Source organism: Eretmochelys imbricata, chromosome 1 (assembly GCF_965152235.1).
Source record: "Eretmochelys imbricata isolate rEreImb1 chromosome 1, rEreImb1.hap1, whole genome shotgun sequence".
In the NCBI taxonomy this organism is placed as follows: Eukaryota; Metazoa; Chordata; order Testudines; family Cheloniidae; genus Eretmochelys; species Eretmochelys imbricata.
The window spans coordinates 15,393,231-15,411,139 of record NC_135572.1 but is presented as its reverse complement, the minus strand read 5'-3'; the positions used below and the strand labels follow the sequence as shown (position 1 = coordinate 15,411,139).

Genomic DNA, 17,909 nt, shown 5'->3' with positions numbered 1-17,909 from the left:
TTACAGTCGAGCTGGAAGGGAATATCAAGTGGGGTCCTGCAGGGATAGGTTCTGGGTCTGGTTCTGTTCAGTGTCTTCATCAATGATTTAGATAATGGCATAGAGAGTACACTTCCGAAGTTTGTGGACAATACCGAACTGGGAGAGGTTGGAAGTTCTTTGGAGGATAGGATTAAAATTAAAAATGGTCTGGACAAACTAAAGAAATGGTCTGAAGTAAATAGGACAAAATTCAATCAGGACAAATGTAAAGTACTCCACTTAGGAAGGAACAATCAGTTGCACACGTACAAAATGGGAAATGACTGCCTAGGAAGGAGTACTGTGGAAAGGGATCTGGGGGTCATAATGGATCACAAGCTAAATATGAGTCAACCGTGTAACACTGTTGCAAAAAAAGCGAACATCCTTCTGCGATGTATTAGCAGGAGTGTTGTAAGGAAGATACGAGAAGAAATTCTTCCACTCTACTCCACGCTGATTAGGCCTCAACTGGAGTATTGTCTCCAGTTCTGGGCACCACATTTCAGGAAAGATGTGAACAAATTGGAGAAAGTCCAGAGAAGAGCAATAAAAATGATTAAAGGTCTAGAAAACATGACCTCTGAGGAAGATTTAAAAAAAATTAGTATGTTTAGTCTGGACAAGAGAAGACTGAGGGGGCACACAACAGTTTTCAAGTACATAAAAAGTTTTTACAAGGAGGAGAATGAAAATTTGTTCTGAGGATAGGACAAGAAGCAATGGACTTAAATTGCAGCAAGGGTGGTTTAGGTAGGACATTTGGAAAAACTTCCTAACTGTCAGGGTAGTTAAGCACTGGAATGAATTGCCTAAGGAGGTTGTAGAATCTCTGTCACTGGAAGTTTTTAAGAGCAGGTTAGACAAACACATGTCAGGGATGGCCGAGCCATTATTTAGTCCTGCCATGAGTGCAGAGGACTGGAATAGATGACCTCTCAAGGTCCCTTCCATTCCTACACTTACTTCTATGATTTTATATGTGTGCACATGTATGTGGGATCTCCAAGAATAGCAGATCTCAGACTAGTATTGGTTTTATGTTGTAGTACTTGATTGTAGCAGGGCTCAGATAAACAGAATTATTTGTCTGCCTATAAGTATTTTTTAAAAAGCATCCTAGAAGTTCAAACAGCAGGATTTTTTTTTCCAGAGAACCTTGTGACTTTATTGTTTGCTCTGAGATATTAAGTAGCATTTTCTTGACTTGTGATCATTGGTGGTACCATCAGAACTAATATTATCTAGTACCTACTATCGTACCTTTGCAGAAAGCAAAGCTCACTAGAGATTAGCGTGGGAGATTGGGTAGCAGGGGCTTTGGGTTCTGGTTCTTGCTCTGCCACTATGTTTACTGTGTGATCTCACACACATCAACTTCTGTCTCTGTGCCCCTGTTTCTACATCTATAAAACAGGAGTAACACAGTCACCTCTATAAAATGTGGTGGGAGTTGGGTACAAAGTGCTATGGTTGTGCAGAGTATATCCAAATATCAGGATTTACCTCCTGCTCTCCCCATGAATACTCTTCCCAGACGACCTCACCTTCCATGGTCTGTGGTCTTTCTGATGTATTTCCCATCTAATTTCAAATTAAAAGGTACTGTCTGCCCTGGGGCTCTTGTCTTTACAATCCCTGCTTCAAGTGCAAAACTTAGCTCAGCCTTAACTACAGCACTGCTTTTATCTGGCTGTAATGGGCCAGGCAATATGTCTCTAGCTGTTATTTTTAAAAGCCATAATAAAAGAGATACACATATCAGAGCCAGGTAGTGGAGACCTGTGGCTTGTTTGCAATTATCTTGATTGCAGTATGAGAGAGGGTGAAAAACCTCCTATTTCATTCATAGCAAAGAGGAAACTCTTTTCTCGCCCCCTTTTAAACTGTGCTTTATATAAAAGCAGAAACAGGGCAGTCACTATAGATAAAGGGACAGCTGTTGGATTTATAAACACACATCTGTTTAAACCAGTCATGTAAATTTACATAGGGGTGAGGATTAAGGCCCAGATCTTTAAAGGTATTTATGTGCCTATCCCCCTTTGAAATAAATGGTAGTTAGGTACCTAAATATCTTGGAGTATCTGGGGCTATATTGCGAATGTCTGTACATTACTTTGAGATTGTAGGATTGAAAGTACTATAGTAGTGCAAAGTATTGTTAGCATTACTGTTAATAATACAACCAAATAGCAGCTGAAGCTACTCTTTGCTGCAGCCCCACAAATTTCAGACACTTACCTTAGCTGGGGAAAATCATTTTCTTATCATATTTTGCTCATTAATGGCAAGAAATTCGGATGAACCCAGCTCTTTTTCTCCCCCATTGTATATTTCTTGGAATTATTTACCCAGCAGGGACTAAAACGATAGAGGGGACAGTATTACAGACCAAGGCCCCCAACCTGCCAAGTTTACCCCACTTGTGTGTACGCTTATTTGTGTGTTTAGCTCCGGACCTAAATACCCACAGGCTCAAAATTGTGGCATAACAAGATTTGGTCTGATAGAAGCAGCCCAGAGAGAGAGGTGCCTGTAAAAGCAGGGAGGAGACTGAATGAGGGTAAGGTGGACCAAGAGGCAGCAGAGACGCAGACTCCCTAAGGGAAACAGAACTTGAGCCATCAAGGGAAGGAGCAGTGAGTCAGCACCAATTGGAGGGGAGGGGAGAACCTTTTCCCTCTTGATTCATCTCCCATTCTCAGTCCCCTACAAAGGATCTGAGTTGTCTGTGGTGGGGCTTTGGGTGGTTTTTTTTTTTTTTTACTCTTGTCTAGACAGTGTTTGCTTTAAGGTGGCGCTGTGAGCTGGGTAGGTTTGTTGTGATTTTTTTTTCTTCTCCCCCATGAGGGGAACCATTTTGATCGCTGAAATCCACACCCAGAAATAGGCCACTGGAACAATCGCCCCAACAAGCAAGTGGCTCTAGCCCTTTGGATTTCCTTAAAGACCCTAAGGCTTTAATAGCCGGTGATCCTCCTTCTCTCTCTCCCTCCCCGCCCCGCAGCCTGGTTCTTGAACTGGGCATGCCAGGGTGGATTAAAGTGGATTAATTTATTGTTTGCGGCTTCATTCTCTGCACGGCACGGCTGTATGGAGGCGGGCCTCTGTCCAAAGCTTTTTAGTCCTGAAAATGGGTGGGACCAGAACATCTCCCTGCTGCTGTCCAGCCACACAACACACTCTTCCCAGCTAGGCTCCCCTCCCTTCCGCCCCAGGGGTCTGGGAGGGAAGAGTTAACAGGGCTCCCCCCACTCCGCAGGCGCTGAGGGAGGCAGGTGATCTCTCTGCATCCCTCCCCCCCCTTCTTCAGCATCCTTCGCTGCGCGGCGCTGCTGACAGCGGGGCTGGGTGGGGCCTTTTTCTCTGCAGCCGCCGCGGCGGCGATGCTCCGCTCTCCGCGCAGATGATGGCTAGGGGGCGGCTGCTCCTCCAGCCGCGGCCGTGAGATCCGCAGCGGCGCCAGCCGGGGAGAGACGCGGTGCGGGGGGAAGGCAGGAGCCTGCAGCCGGGCTCTTCTCCGCGATGCACCGGGGCTGAAACCCGACCGGGCTGCCGCGCGCCTGCAGGGTGGGGTGCGGGGGGGGGGGAGGTTGCACTTGCCTAAGGTCGCCAAGGACTTGGGGGGAATCCGCAGCTTTGACCGACCATTGCTTGCGGGGCAGCATTTCCTTTGCCTTGCGTTTGCCAGAGTCCTCGCCCTTTGCAATTCGTACAGAGCCTTCTGCTTGCAGCTAGGGACTGTGACTCTCGGGCTTGGCACCGGTTTGCCCCCCCCCCCCCACCCCCTGCGCCCTCGAAGTGCTGCGTGCACCGCCGCAGCTCGAATTGCCCCCCCCCGCCCTTTGCAATTCGTAGAGATCCCCCCTCGATCTCGAACTGGCACCGAATTTCCTTTTCCTGCCCCCCTCGGCCGGGGGCTGTTTCAGGAGGAGGAGTGACGGAGCGAGTGGATTACTTTGCTGTGTTCTTTGCAGGGTGTGCGGGGAGAGGCCAGGCTGTCTGGGAGGGGAAGAGGTTGAGGCGTCGCCATGGCTTGGCCCTGCATCACCCGGGCGTGCTGCATCGCCCGCTTCTGGAACCAGCTGGACAAGGCGGACATCGCGGTCCCTTTGGTCTTCACCAAATACTCCGAGGCCACTGAGAACCCCACGGCCCAGGTGGGTTTGCAGCAGCAGCAGCCACGCCCTTCCTCTGCCATCGAGACCCAGCCCTCCATCCTTGGCAGCGACCTGGATGCAGTTGCCAAGGCGACTGCGGCAGGGGGGGACCACAAGGCAGGGCCGGGGCAGCAGCCTCTGGCCGACTCGGTGATGCGCCAGGACTACAAGCACTGGAAGGCGCAGCGGCCGGAGCCCAGCTGCAAACCCAAGAGCGAGTACCAGCCCTCGGAAACCCCCTTTGAGAAGGAGAGTCAGTACCAGAAGGATTTCCGAGCTTGGCCCATCCCCAAGAGAGGGGACCACCCCTGGATCCCCAAGCCAGCCCCGTCCCCTGGGCCAGCCCTGGACAAGGGCCCCCAGGAGAAACCTCCCAGCCAGGAGAAGAGGAGGAAGCTGCAGCCAGGGCAGGAGAAGAAGGAGGAGGAGGCAGAGCAAAGGGCAAAGGAGGAGCAGCCCAAGGTGGCCAGGGCTGAGGAAGGGCGGAAGAAGAGGGTCCAGGTGGTCGAGGATGGGGGGCAGCAGCAGCCCGGGCTCTCGGCATCCCAGGAGGCGGCCAAAGGGCGAGCAGCGGTGGATGCCCTCAACAGGCAGATCAGGGAGGAATCGGCAGCCGGGGTGAGCAGCTCCTACAGGTGAGAGGCGGATACATCACCCCCCTACCCAGCACCCCCATCTTCTGTGCGCCTTTGCCCAGTAGCTAGTGTCTCTGGGCCACCCCCAACCCACCTTCACCTGCCCAACACCCCTTCTCCATCCTCTTTGTGTCCACCCAGTGCCCTGCCCCAGCCCCATCCACCTGCCCAACACCCCTCCTCCATCTTCTCTGTGTCTGCCCAGTACCCTCCCCCAACCCCTGTACACCTGCCCAACACCCCTCCTCCATCCTCTGTGTCCTCTCTGTTGAGGGGAAGCCAGGGAAATCTCCTGCCATCCTCCCCTAACCTCACCCCAGATATACTGTATCTCCCTGTGGTGTGCGTGACCATTTCCTACTAGCTAAACACAATAAAAAATCACTGGGTCTGCAGCTTCAAGAACTTTCTGGGGGCTCCTCCCACCAGTGCAGTCTCAACAATAAATCACCCTTCCTTTTCCACCTCCCCTTTGTTTGTAACTGTATGTGTTCACATGCTGGGCTAATAAGCCTGCTGGCCACTTTTGCACTATGTCTGCAAGCCGTTATGAACACAGTGAGGCTTTGGGCTGGAGGCTTCATAGGAGCCCAGGATAAAATCAACTGGGCTGAAGCATGGACTGTGAGCTGAAGGCAACTTGTGGAGTTTAAAGCCTGCAGTGTGCCTTTAATCCAAAGGTTTCAGAGTAACAGCTGTGTTAGTCTGTATTCGCAAAAAGAAAAGGAGTACTTGTGGCACCTTAGAGACTAACCAATTTATTTGAGCATTTTCAGAGTAACAGCCGTGTAGCAGAGGCTACAGGTGGGAACATGCATTGGTCCAGATTTATAAGAGCAGGAGGTGGCTGGGATGAAAACAGACCTCCACAATGGGCTTCATTTATGCAGCTTAGGTGTGTCCTCCAGGATCCTGCGGTTGGTGGGTGGGACAAAGTTTTGTCACTGTCGTGTTAAATGCATTTGATTGAAGTAGCTTGCTGGCTGCTGGGGGAATCACACATCCCAGTATATATAAGCCACAGATTTTCCCCAGCACTGATGAAGTAACCTCTCTCCTTGATTTTATCTCTCTTTTGATTCTCAGAAGGCAATTGATGCCTGATTTCACATGAAAATGGCCCTCCCTGTGGTTCAGAATGAAATGTAGCTGCTGTAAGGTGTTTGTTTCTGGTTGAAGAAGTATGTATTATAAATGAAAAACAAACTGTAACAAAGAGGTGACAGGCTGGAAGTATACACACATTGTCTAGGCCCAACTGGAGTTTTGATTTCCTTTTGAAATCAGAGATTTTCCTTGATGCTGCTTTCTAGATCTTTCCTTGCCAGAGGAAACTAGGGTTCTATAGTCCTGAAAGCAGAACTGCTGGTTTTTTGCTGATAAAATAAATTTTGTAATTTCTCTGTCTCCTCAACCCCCATTAGGGGGTGTTTCCAGCAAAGCGAATGTGACTAATTAGCCCATCTCATGGGTTCTGCAGATGATACCTGTCACATAGCAACATGAGAAACAATTCATATGAATCTAAAATGTATACATAATTTAGCTCCTCCATTTTTCTGCTTGCAGTGGGGAAAGGCACAGTTGGCATTCAGCTTGAAAATCATGGAGGTGGTAGAATTTTCCTTCTTATGAACTAAGGTTAAAAATTCTGGGCCTGATTCTTCATTGCCCTGCATGTTGGCAGCCATGTACCCATGTGCAAAGTGTACTCCTGTGGGAATTCTGCGCCAAAAAATTAAAAATTCTGCATATTTTATTTGTCAAAATAACACCGTGTAATCACACCCATTTCAATTATTTCGGTAATTTATTTCAAAGTACCTGTCAGCAAGTATACCTGTAACAATACAGACAACTAAAAAAGATTCAGGAAATGTTTTTGACAATAGATTCTTTACTAGGCATATTAATACAGAACTTTAAGTTATAATTCATTTCAACTACAATACAGAATGCTATTTCCAGCACCCCTTACAAGCAGTGCAAAGGCTTGGGGAAGTCAGGGATAATGAAGGAGGTGAAGGAGAGGGAAGTAATTGCTGGGAAGGAGACTGGGAGTGAACTTGAACAGTTGTTGGGTGTGGGTGGAAGAAGTATGCAACAGTTTTTTTGGAAGGGGAGGGATTGTTAGGGAATTGGGGAGCCTGCCCCATGGAGACCCTGGCTGACCCCTAAATATGTAAATAATCCTTGCACCCCCTTGCACCCCCACTCAGCCGCCCCCCATCCCCATGTGGTCCTGCACTCCCACTCAGCCCCCACCCCAGTCTGTCCCCCCCATAGCCATTCTGAACCCCAGTCTGTGTCACCCCCCCAGCATTCCCATATGCCCTGCTCTGTCTGTCCCCCCCACCCAAAAAAAACCTGGGCCTCTTCACCTGGCCCCAGGGGCAGGGCACTGTGAGGAAAGCAGGCTCTCCTCCTCCCTCTCCACATTTGGCTGCTCTGGCCTGTGAGCCAGCTGCACTCTGTTCTGGCACCACAACACTCTGGGGGTGAAAGGTGTATCTGCAGCGCCTCTCCAGCAGCATGTATTTTCTGCGGAGAAAAATAATCTGCCCGGGACATGAACTCCGCACATGCAAAGTGGCACAGAATTCCCCCAGGAGTAAAAGTAGTGTCAAACAGTGCCACTCTTAGCTGACAGTGTTTTCACCCTCACTTTGCACTAGTGTAAACGATACACCGCAATGAAGATCGCTAGTGTATATACGAGCTTCACTCTGATTTCACATTCGTATAAAGCAGCAGTGACACCTTTCGAAGTCAATGGAGCTGTATTAATGTGAGAGCAGAACGGGCCCTAAGATTCTGATATGAACATGCCACTTGCAAATTAGCTCACCCTTGTGAACAAAATTTTAACCTAAAAAGTTTAAATAGAAAAAACGATATCTGAAATGTCTGTTTATGGCTAGTATTTGCAAAAGTCAGAAATTAATGTGTATCTGTCACATCCCTGTAGGAAATGTCTGAGAATTAAGCAGTTTTTTTTGGTGGTGGGGAGGGGGTTAGTAAGAGCCTTCTGATTTGTTTTGGAGTTGAGACTGATATTGGATTGAATCAGGGCTCCCGTGGTTATCGGCTGTTGTCAAAGCTTTGCATGTGACACTAGGGACCTTTATATTGTGAAATATCTAGTAGGAAGTTTGAAGGACAAAGGAACTAGGGTATTTGGCCAAGATTTGCCAAAATGACTAGTGGTTTGGGGTGGCTCGATATTTAAGGGGGCTCATCTGGAGGTGCCCTAAAGGGGTTTGATTTTTCAGAAAGTGCTGAGCACCTGCCCTCTAAAAATAAGGCTTCTTTAAGATCACTAGTCCCTTTTAATTATGGATTTTCTTGACACTTTTTTTTAGTAACAGAAATAGCTTTTGCCTTTAACATTCCTTGCTTGTTTTTTAATGGCAGGAATTAAAGGTAAACGGTGCCCTTGAATCATGTGATAGCTGACATGATAAAGTGCCATACTCTATTCTGCCACATTGAGTAAGTGGATATTTAGATTATTTACATACACAGAATCACAGCCCTGGTGCACTGGTAATGCAACTGATTGTAGCATCTTTAAATCGGATTAGTCAGTATTTTGATGCCATGACTAATTCTGAGGATGCAGTGGATATAATGTAATAGGTCTGATCAGGTCAATTCTGTTTGGTATGCTTAATAAAGGGCAGGTTTATGCCTATTCTCTGAGGCTGCTGAAAGGGTAGAATGGATGACCCCCTTCTCCCAGCTCCCTCCATGCACCCATGCAGGGAGCAGTCATAATTTAGCTGATTGCGCTCCCTTTGGCAGGAGGGGTTGCCCAGTGCTAACACGAGTGATCACCACTGCAAATGGGGCTAGTCATGGCCCCATCTTCACACTAGCTAGCACCAGGAGGCATCACTGGGATAGCACAAGCTATACCTTTCTTACAGGTGAAGTAACTTCTGCAAGCGATTGTACTTTCCCCTCATTCTTCTAAAGGCTTCATGCCTGCTCCTGCCTTGTGCAGGGATAATGCCTCTAGCTGCTACCCCGCAGGTGGTGCATCCTCTTGAACACAGGTCCAGATCCTTGAGCCAAAGTAGAGTCCTACCTTTGGAAATAAGTTATTTACCATCAAAATGCTGAAAGCTTCTTCTGAACTTGTTTGTCATCTGTCATATGAGCCTGTACCAGGGCACTCACTCTGCTCCTGGGGGAAAAGGTAGGCTGATTGGGGAAGTGGCCACAGTTGTGGCCAAACCCAGCCAGGCCACAGCTGGCCCTGATGTAAGGGCTAAGGGAGGAGCTGGGTTAGTCTCACTCCAGCCTTGGGGATAGGCAGAGGCAGCTGGTCCAACCCCCTTGCCAGTGATGAGTGGCCATTACAGACTGCAGTTTGCCCAGAGAAAGGGGACTGGATGATGACTGGCAGTAGCCACTGAGGGAAGGTGGGCTTAGAGGGTTGCGGGTTCCCCTGAGAGCAGAGACCCAGAGTGGGGGGGTGCTGCTGTGGGCAGAACCCCAAGGGAAAGGAGCACCAGCATCCAGGAGGGACACAGGGCCTGAGGCAGGAGCGACACCAGCCAGCAGGAGGTGCTCTGAGTGCTGGAATCAAGCTAATTCCCGGATGACTAGCAGGAGGCGCTGTGAGTCTGCGATCTGCTACAAAGCCCATTGTTTGGTGTTTTGCAAAGTGAATCTTGAGCAGTAAACTCCTCATTCCTTTGTCAGTCTGGGTGTCCAGCATATGCTATATAGGCTCTATCTTTAGCCCTGGAGGTGTTGGAATCAATGCTGACTGAATGGCCTCAGCGCCTGGCAGGATTGAGCCTTAAATCTGCAGTGTATTATCCCTTTTTGGTATCTCTTCTTCCCCCCCCCCAGTATTCCTTTTCTTTGTGCTCTCATTTTAATCCTGTTAGTCCTTGGAGTGTGTCACAGGAGGGGAGTGGGCTATAAAATGGTATCTCTCTTTGCACTTGCCTCTTCGTTTATAACAAAGTGATGTTTGTGCTAGTTGCCAGATGACTTCTGTGTTTAATATGGAAATATTTAAGAGTTATTCATTGTTTAGAAAATGCCAAATTCTAGAAATCCTTTTAATTAGTGAAAAGCGTTCTGCTCCTAAGCAGCACTCTGTGCGTGTAGTCTCTCGGACATTTACGTTTCCTCCTCCCCGCCAAGACCTCAAATAAGAAAGAGAGTGTGCCAGAGCCTAAGGGCATAGTTTGCAAACTTGAATGCCAGAAGTTTAGGCAGCTCATATTCGGTAAGGCACATACTGTAAATATCTGTATTAGGCACTTCATGGCATGTGAATTTCACCTGTCCATGACGCAACCAGCTGTATAAGTACACAAAATCCGGATTTAGGTGCCTACCCTCTGGTGCCTACATTTGAAAATTTGACTCCATGTGCTCTTTAAACATCACGTTGTGTCTGATGTGAAAGCCACTTTTCACTTGCACAAGTGTAGAAATTAATGGAATTTCTGAGCTATTCTGTTTTATGTTTAACTTTATTCCAAAAAAAATCAGGGAAATCACTGTGTCTGAAAAGCGTTTTTAAAATGAGCTGCTGGGCCTTCAGGAGGCATTAAGGAAATATTGATGGCCGAATTCCAATCACCTGAATTTAAGGAGTTAGTCTCTAATCCTGCCAGGTGCAGGGCTCTCTTGGCCCCCCAGTGACATCAGCACAGAACTTTGCTCAGCATCTTTCAGTATCGGGCCCAAAAAAGCAAACTGTTGGCAGAGAAGGGAGGGGCTGGGTGGATACAGATCTGTGGCAGCTGAGCAGAGGTGCTTGGGGCATTGTGCTTGCACAGGGCAGATAAAGGTGAAATGGCACCTTCCTTGTACCACTGGATAGCCAATGGCACAAGGACTGACCACACCTTCAAACCAGTTGACTATGCCTCCTTTGGATCTTCTCCATCAATGCCTAAAGAGTGCTGAGGTCACCGTTATGCCTGGAGACTGCATGGGTGTAATGGGGAGGGAAGTGGCTTTCTGTATTTTCTTTCCATCCTCCCCCAGCAAAGCCAAGTAAGGGCAGCCAGAGGCCAGTCCCTAAACTCAATGTAATACTATTAACCTATTGCTTCAGGGCAGCAAGGACGTTTCATATTGGTGCCTGTCCTCTTTGCCCTTAGCTGCACTGATGCACAGGTGGGGGCTGGCAGCCAATATTCAGAGAACAGATGACCTGGGAGATTTCCTTACAGTCCTTGTTGCCGCTGAAGATCAGCGTAATGTGATGCTTTAAGGCCATAAAACCGGTCTCCAGCCAAAAGCAAATGACAAATTCAGTAGCAGATGATATTCTGGTTGTAGGGATGCAGTGGGAATAGGGCCTGATTCTGCACTGCTTTCTCGAACAAAACTCCCACAGCACTCATTGGGGATTTCACCAGGATCAAGCTTATGAAGGTGACTCACTATTCAGGGGTCTGCTAGAGGGGGTTCATGAGAGCTGGTCATGAAAATTCTGACACCTAATTAAAGCGAGGTTTGGGGCCTGATTTCCCAGCCCGTATTGGAATTGCTCCCCACTCCCTCCCCCCAGGATACGGCTAGATAATAATTTCTGCCAGCTTTGACTTACTCACAAAAATAGCTCCGAACTTGCAAATGGACAAGACTGAATCAACGTGTAGATATACAAGACAAATCAATGTAAAGGATGCTCCCCATTAGCCCTACAACATCTTAATTCAGGGGCATGTGCAGTAATTTAACTGACCCCTTTTGGGGGGGCATGTTCTGTGCTCCCCTCTCCTGGCTCCGGCAGGAGCTCGCTCTCCTCTCCCTCTCTCTCCACCCCCTCTCTGGCTCTGGCTGGAGCTCACTCTCTTCCCTGCAGCTCTGGGGAGGACTGGAGAGTTCTGTGCCCCTGATGAAACTGGGCAGCCCGTGCCCCTGCTTGCCCCCCGCCCCCCGTGCACATCCCTTCACCCCATCCTTCCCTTACAGAAAGGGGGCTCTCTACAGTTGTGTTAGCTGAGTTGATGTAGCTCACCACTGAAAAGCTCTCAATACCCCCACGCTCTTTTGCTGTATAGACAAGCTCATAATTACTCATGCAAACACTGAGTTTGAGAGCTCTTTGGAGCCAGGACTGGCTTTTTGTTCTGTGTTTGTATAGCACCTCGCACAATGGACTGGGGCTCCCAGAGGCTATGGAAATACAGACAATAAATAATAACACATGTCGGCACAATACATTAATATTCCTCTATTACGGTAGCACCAAGGAGCCCTAGCTCTGGACCAGGGCCCCGTAGTGCTGGGTGCTGTACAAACCACACATGGCAGCACATCACAAAAGGGGAAATTTTGCTTATCTCACTCTCATGTGCTGCTCCACTGGCTTCAAGGGGACTGCACACATTGGCAGAGGGAGCTGTGATTTGACTCAGAGACGTTGTCTGCACTAGATGGATACCAGTAATCTGTTGTACATGTGCATATCTGAGATTGTCTCTTCTTTCTACGGGCTCCTCTGTAGTGGCGGAGCATCTCACCCTCATGCATAGATTTTATTCTCACAATGCCCTTGTGAAGCAGGAAAGTACTTTTTTTTTTTAAATACATATGGGGAAGTGAGGCACAGTGTAGGATAAGACACCTGTCCAAGGGAGTCTGCCCACATGGGGAGTCTGTGGCTTGGCAAGGAGTTCCCCATCCCAGCCCCTTTGTGCCCCCAAACAGCCCTAATGGGGCAGCTGGGGATTTCAGAGGCATAGAGAATACTCAGGCAGTGTAACCAGCTCTGTGCTGTTCACTCCCAGTTCCCCACCACGCATAAGGACCATCTTGCACTCTGATGATCCCCAGCTCTATAATGGCCAGGAAGGCCACTGATTCATTAGGATAACTGCAATCACATCATCTGACTACTGGCCACCAAAAATCCAGCCAAACTCAATAGCCTCAAACTGGTGGAGAACACACAAGGACCACTTGATAAACACACAAGAAGAGAAGTGTATCAACAACTCTACTGAACACTTGCATCGATCCCCCCAGGAGAACCTTCCACTGTCAGCATTGAGGAAGTAAAAGAAGGACGTGCTGCGATTAAAAAAAGGGAAGGCTGCAGGCCCTGATGGTAGTCCACCAGAATTCCTCCACCATCTGGTCCCCAAAGGACTCCAATGGCTAGCAACATTGTACTCCGCTACCTTAAGGACAGTATGGATCCCTGAAATATGGCATGAGGCAACGGTAATTGCCATTCCAAAGCCTGGAAAGCCCGCTGATGAAGCAGGAAGCTATAGGCCATTTTCTATACTATGTATGACCTATAAACTTCTTGAATGTATCATCCTCAAAAGAATATGCCCTTTTACTGAGCCAATTATCCCTGTCAAATAGGCAGGCTTCTGGCCAAAACATAGTTGTTGTGACCAAATTCTGGTGCTCGCAACTCACATTGAGGCTGGCGATCAAAAAAAACTAAAGATCGGTGCAGTATTTGTTGACCTGTCATCTGTGCATGATACTGTCTGGATTAAGAGCCTGATGCTGAAACTTGCTATAATTATACCTTGCTACCAAACACTTCACCTGCTGTGGCCCATGCTGAGTAACAGACGCCAACGGGTGTACCTGGCTAATAAGACCAGCTCATCCTGTATCAGAAACAATGGGTTACCACAAGGCTCTGTACTTGTAAAAATCCTTTTTAGTATGTACATAAGTGACATCTCTCCAACTAAATCATGAAAATTTGGATATGCAGATGATCCTGCCAAGCATCAAACCTCCATGACACTGAGAGAGCATTATCTGAGGACTTCCAAAATACGGAACAATATTTCTGGAAATGGAGGCTCAAACCAAACCCTGCAAAAACAATAGTAAGCGCATTTCATCTTGATAATAGGAGTGCCAACAACACACTGAAAGTAATATTCAGTGATTAAAAATGTGCCACACAATTACATTCCAACATATCTCAGAGTGAAACTCGAGCGCGCCCTCTCCTTCCATGGTCATGTTGAGAAGGTAGCTGCAAAGATAAAAACGAGAGCCAACATAATCCAGAAACTAGCAGGTACAACCTGGGGTGCACCAGCATCAATGCTGTGAACATCTGTAATAGCACTTGTATATTCAAGAATCAGAGGGGTAGCTGTGTTAGTCGATATCCACAAAAACAACAAGGAGCCCGGTGGCACCTTAAAGACTAACGGATTTATTTGGGCATAAGCTTTCGTGGGTAAAAAACGCACTTCGATCTGAAAAAGTGGGCTTTTTACCCACAAAAGCTTATACCCAAATATATCTGTTAGTCTCTAAGGTGCCACCGGACTCCTCGTTGTTAATGGGTGTGTGTGTGTGAGAGTGAAAATTCTCATTTTGGTTGACAAGGTGTTTTCCCTCAGAAAAAGTTTTTGTTGGAAAACTTTTGACCAGCATTGTCATGGTGTTGCTCTCAAAAGGTAGATATAATTTGCTAGCATAAAAAAAAAAACCTGTTTGGGTTGTTGTTGTTTTGTTTTTGGGGAGCAGGGGTTTGGGTTGGAAATCATTGTTAAAAACAAGCTGAACAAGTCAAAGTTCATAAAAGCCACAGAGTAGATGTCAGTGCCTGGCCTCCTCCAGTACACAAGCAACAAATAGAGGGACCTCTTAGGAAATGCTGGATTAGGCCCTGATAGAGTAGCAAGTTCATATTCAGAACTACACTTTATGTTCAGAATTGGGTCTAGAATTTCTGTCTCTGACTCTGGAGATAAGATTGAGTTAGTAATACATGCCTGATAGATCTTACTGTAACTGGATTGTAGGTACTTATTGAAACCATTGGACAGTAGGAGTGTCACCTGTTCTGTAAATTAACATTTATGGGACCTATTTCTTTCTACTCTGTTACTATTGGGTGAATCCACAGTAAAGAAGTCAGCAGTTACTCCTGATATCCACCAGTGGTGTCGGGCCTGTTAAACTTAATGGGAATTTCTCCATGGACTTCTATAAGCTTTGGATCAGACCCATAAGGAGCCAGACTGGGCCCATGATATTATTAAAGCAGGGTATATAACAGTATGGGCCAAATTCTGCTCTTGGTTACATCTGTGAAATCCCTTGAAAGCTCTGTGTCACTGAGAGTAGGATTTGGCAGTATTTAAGGAAAGACCAAGCAAAGTTTCCTTCAAGCCATTATGGGCCATGTTGAAAAAACATGTTTGATAGTCGGGGCGCGGGACAGTGATAGAGGAGACAGTTGCAAGGCAGTCATGGGGTTCACCATCACTAGGTAAAGGAAGGAGGGTAGCAGGGTTTAACCGGGAGCAGCACTTAATAGTGATATGTGAGGCTGAAAGCAGCAAAAGTTCATACCTAGTGAGGCGAGCAGAGGAGAGGTGAGCAGTGTTGCGTTGCAGAAGGAGAGTTTTCACAGAATGGGGAACCATGAGAGTGAGAGGAGAGCGGAGGACAAGGGACTCAGACATCTCGACCAGGCGCACTGCAGCAGCTACAGCGCGTAGGCAAGGGGGTAAACCCTGGGCTACAGGGTCCAAGGTTGCAGAAAAATAAGCCACCGGGCGATTTCTGTCACCGTGCTCCTGAGTAAGAACCACGAGGGCACAAGCAGATTGTTCGTGACAGAAAAGGGTAAAAGGCTTGTCATAGTTAGGTAACCCTAAGGCAGGGGCAGAGGCTAAATTCTGCTTAAGGGAGATGAAAGCAGCATTTGCTTCAAGTGGCCATGGCATGGGGTTAGGTACAGACGATCGAGTGAGTTCTTGGAGTGGTTTAGCCAGAGAAGCATATTGGGGAATCCATTGCCTACAGAACCCGGTCATGCCTAAGAATTTTCTGACCTGGCGTGGAGAGCAAGGCTGGGGAAAGCTAAGGATGGCTTGTACCCGGGCTGGAGAGAGTGTACGGGAGCCCTGGGAGAGAAGGAAGCCTAGGTATGTGACAGAGGTTTGGCAGAGCTGCAATTTTGTGCCAGAAGCCTTATGACCCTTGTTTGCTAAAGCTGTGAGAAGTGTTAGTGAATCAGTTTCTGAGGCAGACAGAGAGGGGGAGCACAGGAGTAAGTCGTCCACATATTGGATCAGTGTGGATCCTGATGGGAAAACCAGATCAGCGAGATCCCTGGCTAGGGCTTGGGAAAAATAGGATGGATTCTCTGTATACCCCTGGGGAAGGGTAGTCCATGTATATTGCTGACCCTTGTAGGAGAAGGCAAAGAGATACTGGGATTCAGAGTGAACTGGGACAGAGAAGAAAGCGGAGCACAAATCTACAACAGTAAAGTGGGTTGCATTTGGAGGAATAGACGCTAGTATTGTAGCAGGGTTAGGAACCACTGGAAAAGAAGGTATGACAATATGGTTAATAGCTCGAAGGTCTTGAACAAATCGCCACGATTTGCCATTAGCCTTTTGAACTGGGAGGATAGAGGTGTTACAGGGGCTGGAACAAGGGACAATAATTCCTTGTTCTTTTAATGCAGATATAACTGGAGCAATCCCAGCCTCTGCCTCAGGATTCAAAGGATACTGAAACAGGCAAGGCAGAGGTTTGGAATTGTCTACAGTAATCCGAACTGGGTCAGTATTTAATCAGCCCACTTCAGATGGGTGCGATGGCCATAGGGAGGAAGGAACCTGAGAGATTAGGTGCTCTAGGGATGGAGTTAAGGGACAGCAAGGGAGCGGAGTGGAGAGGGAAGTTTCAGACAGCAGGGAGGCTACAGAATCACATAAGGAAGACTGAGGGATTTGCAGATAGACACCATCTGGGGAGCAGTAAATAGAACAGCCAAGTTTGCATAGCAAGTCCCGTCCCAGAAGGTTTGCAGGGGTGGAATCAGAGAGGAGGAATGCATGCTCCTCAGAGAGGGGACCGACCTGAACAGACAAAGGTTTTGAGAGGGGAAAAGAGGTAGGGATCCCTGTAATGCCAACAGCAGACACAGATTTTCCAGATCGGGGAACCTCAGGCAAGTCAGTGGTGCGGATTGTAGAAAGAGAAGCTCCAGTATCAACAAGGAAAGGGAGAGAGAGATCATTTACAGTCAGGACACATTCTCCGGTAGGGGACAGAGGTAATAAGGGAGCTAAAACTTTGTGAGGTTCCCCAGCATCCCGTCATTGTTGGGGTGAAAAATAGGGTTGGGGATCAGCTGGAGGAACCAGCGGGGGGTTCACTTGATTTCCCATACAATTATTAGGTCATCTTGGACACTCTTTTTTTCAGTGTCCAGGCTGTTTACAGTAGTTACAAACCCCAGTTAATCCAGCCCCCCGCCCCTTCCGCAACCCCGTCCTGTCCCCGGTGTGGTCTGCTTAGTCCTGAATAATGCTGTATCTGCAGAGCCATTAACTTTTGGGAGGACTGTTCCTCCTTTCCTTTTAAAGTGCGGTGGCAATGCTCTGCTACTGCCAGCAATTTGTCCATGGTTTCAGTTTCCCATTCCACACTTATTCGTTTTAACATGCTGCCTGTGGCAGGGAGAAGACCATCAACAAATGCATGTGCCAAGGCCCCCTGCCCATTTACATCAGGCTCTTGTATTCCTGAATGTTGTAGGAAAATATCAGTTAGCCGGGACCTATAGTCGCCTGGGCTTTCTCCTTGCCCTTGCTTACAGCAACCTATTGCTGTCCAGTTTGTTTTAGGAGACCACACTTTGGGAATGGCTTGATGCAGGCGCTTCCAAAGAGCCATACACCGGTATCTGTATGCCGAATCTGGGCCAGTACTTTTTATGGTTGAGTGGCGTGCCTCAGCTGGCCAGTCTGCGGCAGCCAACCATTTTTCATAATAACTGGCAGGAGCTAACAATTTACACAGTTGGAGGAGATCTGTCTCAGAGGGTTCATAGGTTTCACAGATTAACAGAAACTCCTCAGCAAATTTGACAGAGTTTTCCTGTGGTTTGGGAAAACTTTGAACTATAGATAAAAGTTCCGTACGAGTCCAGGTCTTATAATCCCATATGGACTCACTTTCTCCCATCTTAAGGACTCGTAAGGGTGCCACAACAGTTTGATCAGAGTCTCTCATTAACCTCCCATCAGGTTCTCTTTTCCAAGAAGAGATGTCAAGAGAATCTTTGCAGTCTGCTTTGGATTTCTTCTTCATA

At 47.6% G+C, this 17,909-nt stretch overlaps 1 protein-coding gene across 1 annotated transcript in view; it reads left to right on the top strand.

The window, feature by feature from the left end:
• The first annotated feature begins 4,055 nt into the window (after positions 1–4,055).
• MAP6 (microtubule associated protein 6) overlaps positions 4,056–17,909 on the top strand; it is a 76,013-nt gene continuing 62,159 nt past the window's right edge. The window contains exon 1 of the mRNA XM_077841848.1: positions 4,056–4,819. Within this exon, the coding sequence (XP_077697974.1) occupies positions 4,056–4,819 (764 nt within the window). The remainder of the gene's footprint in view (positions 4,820–17,909) is intronic.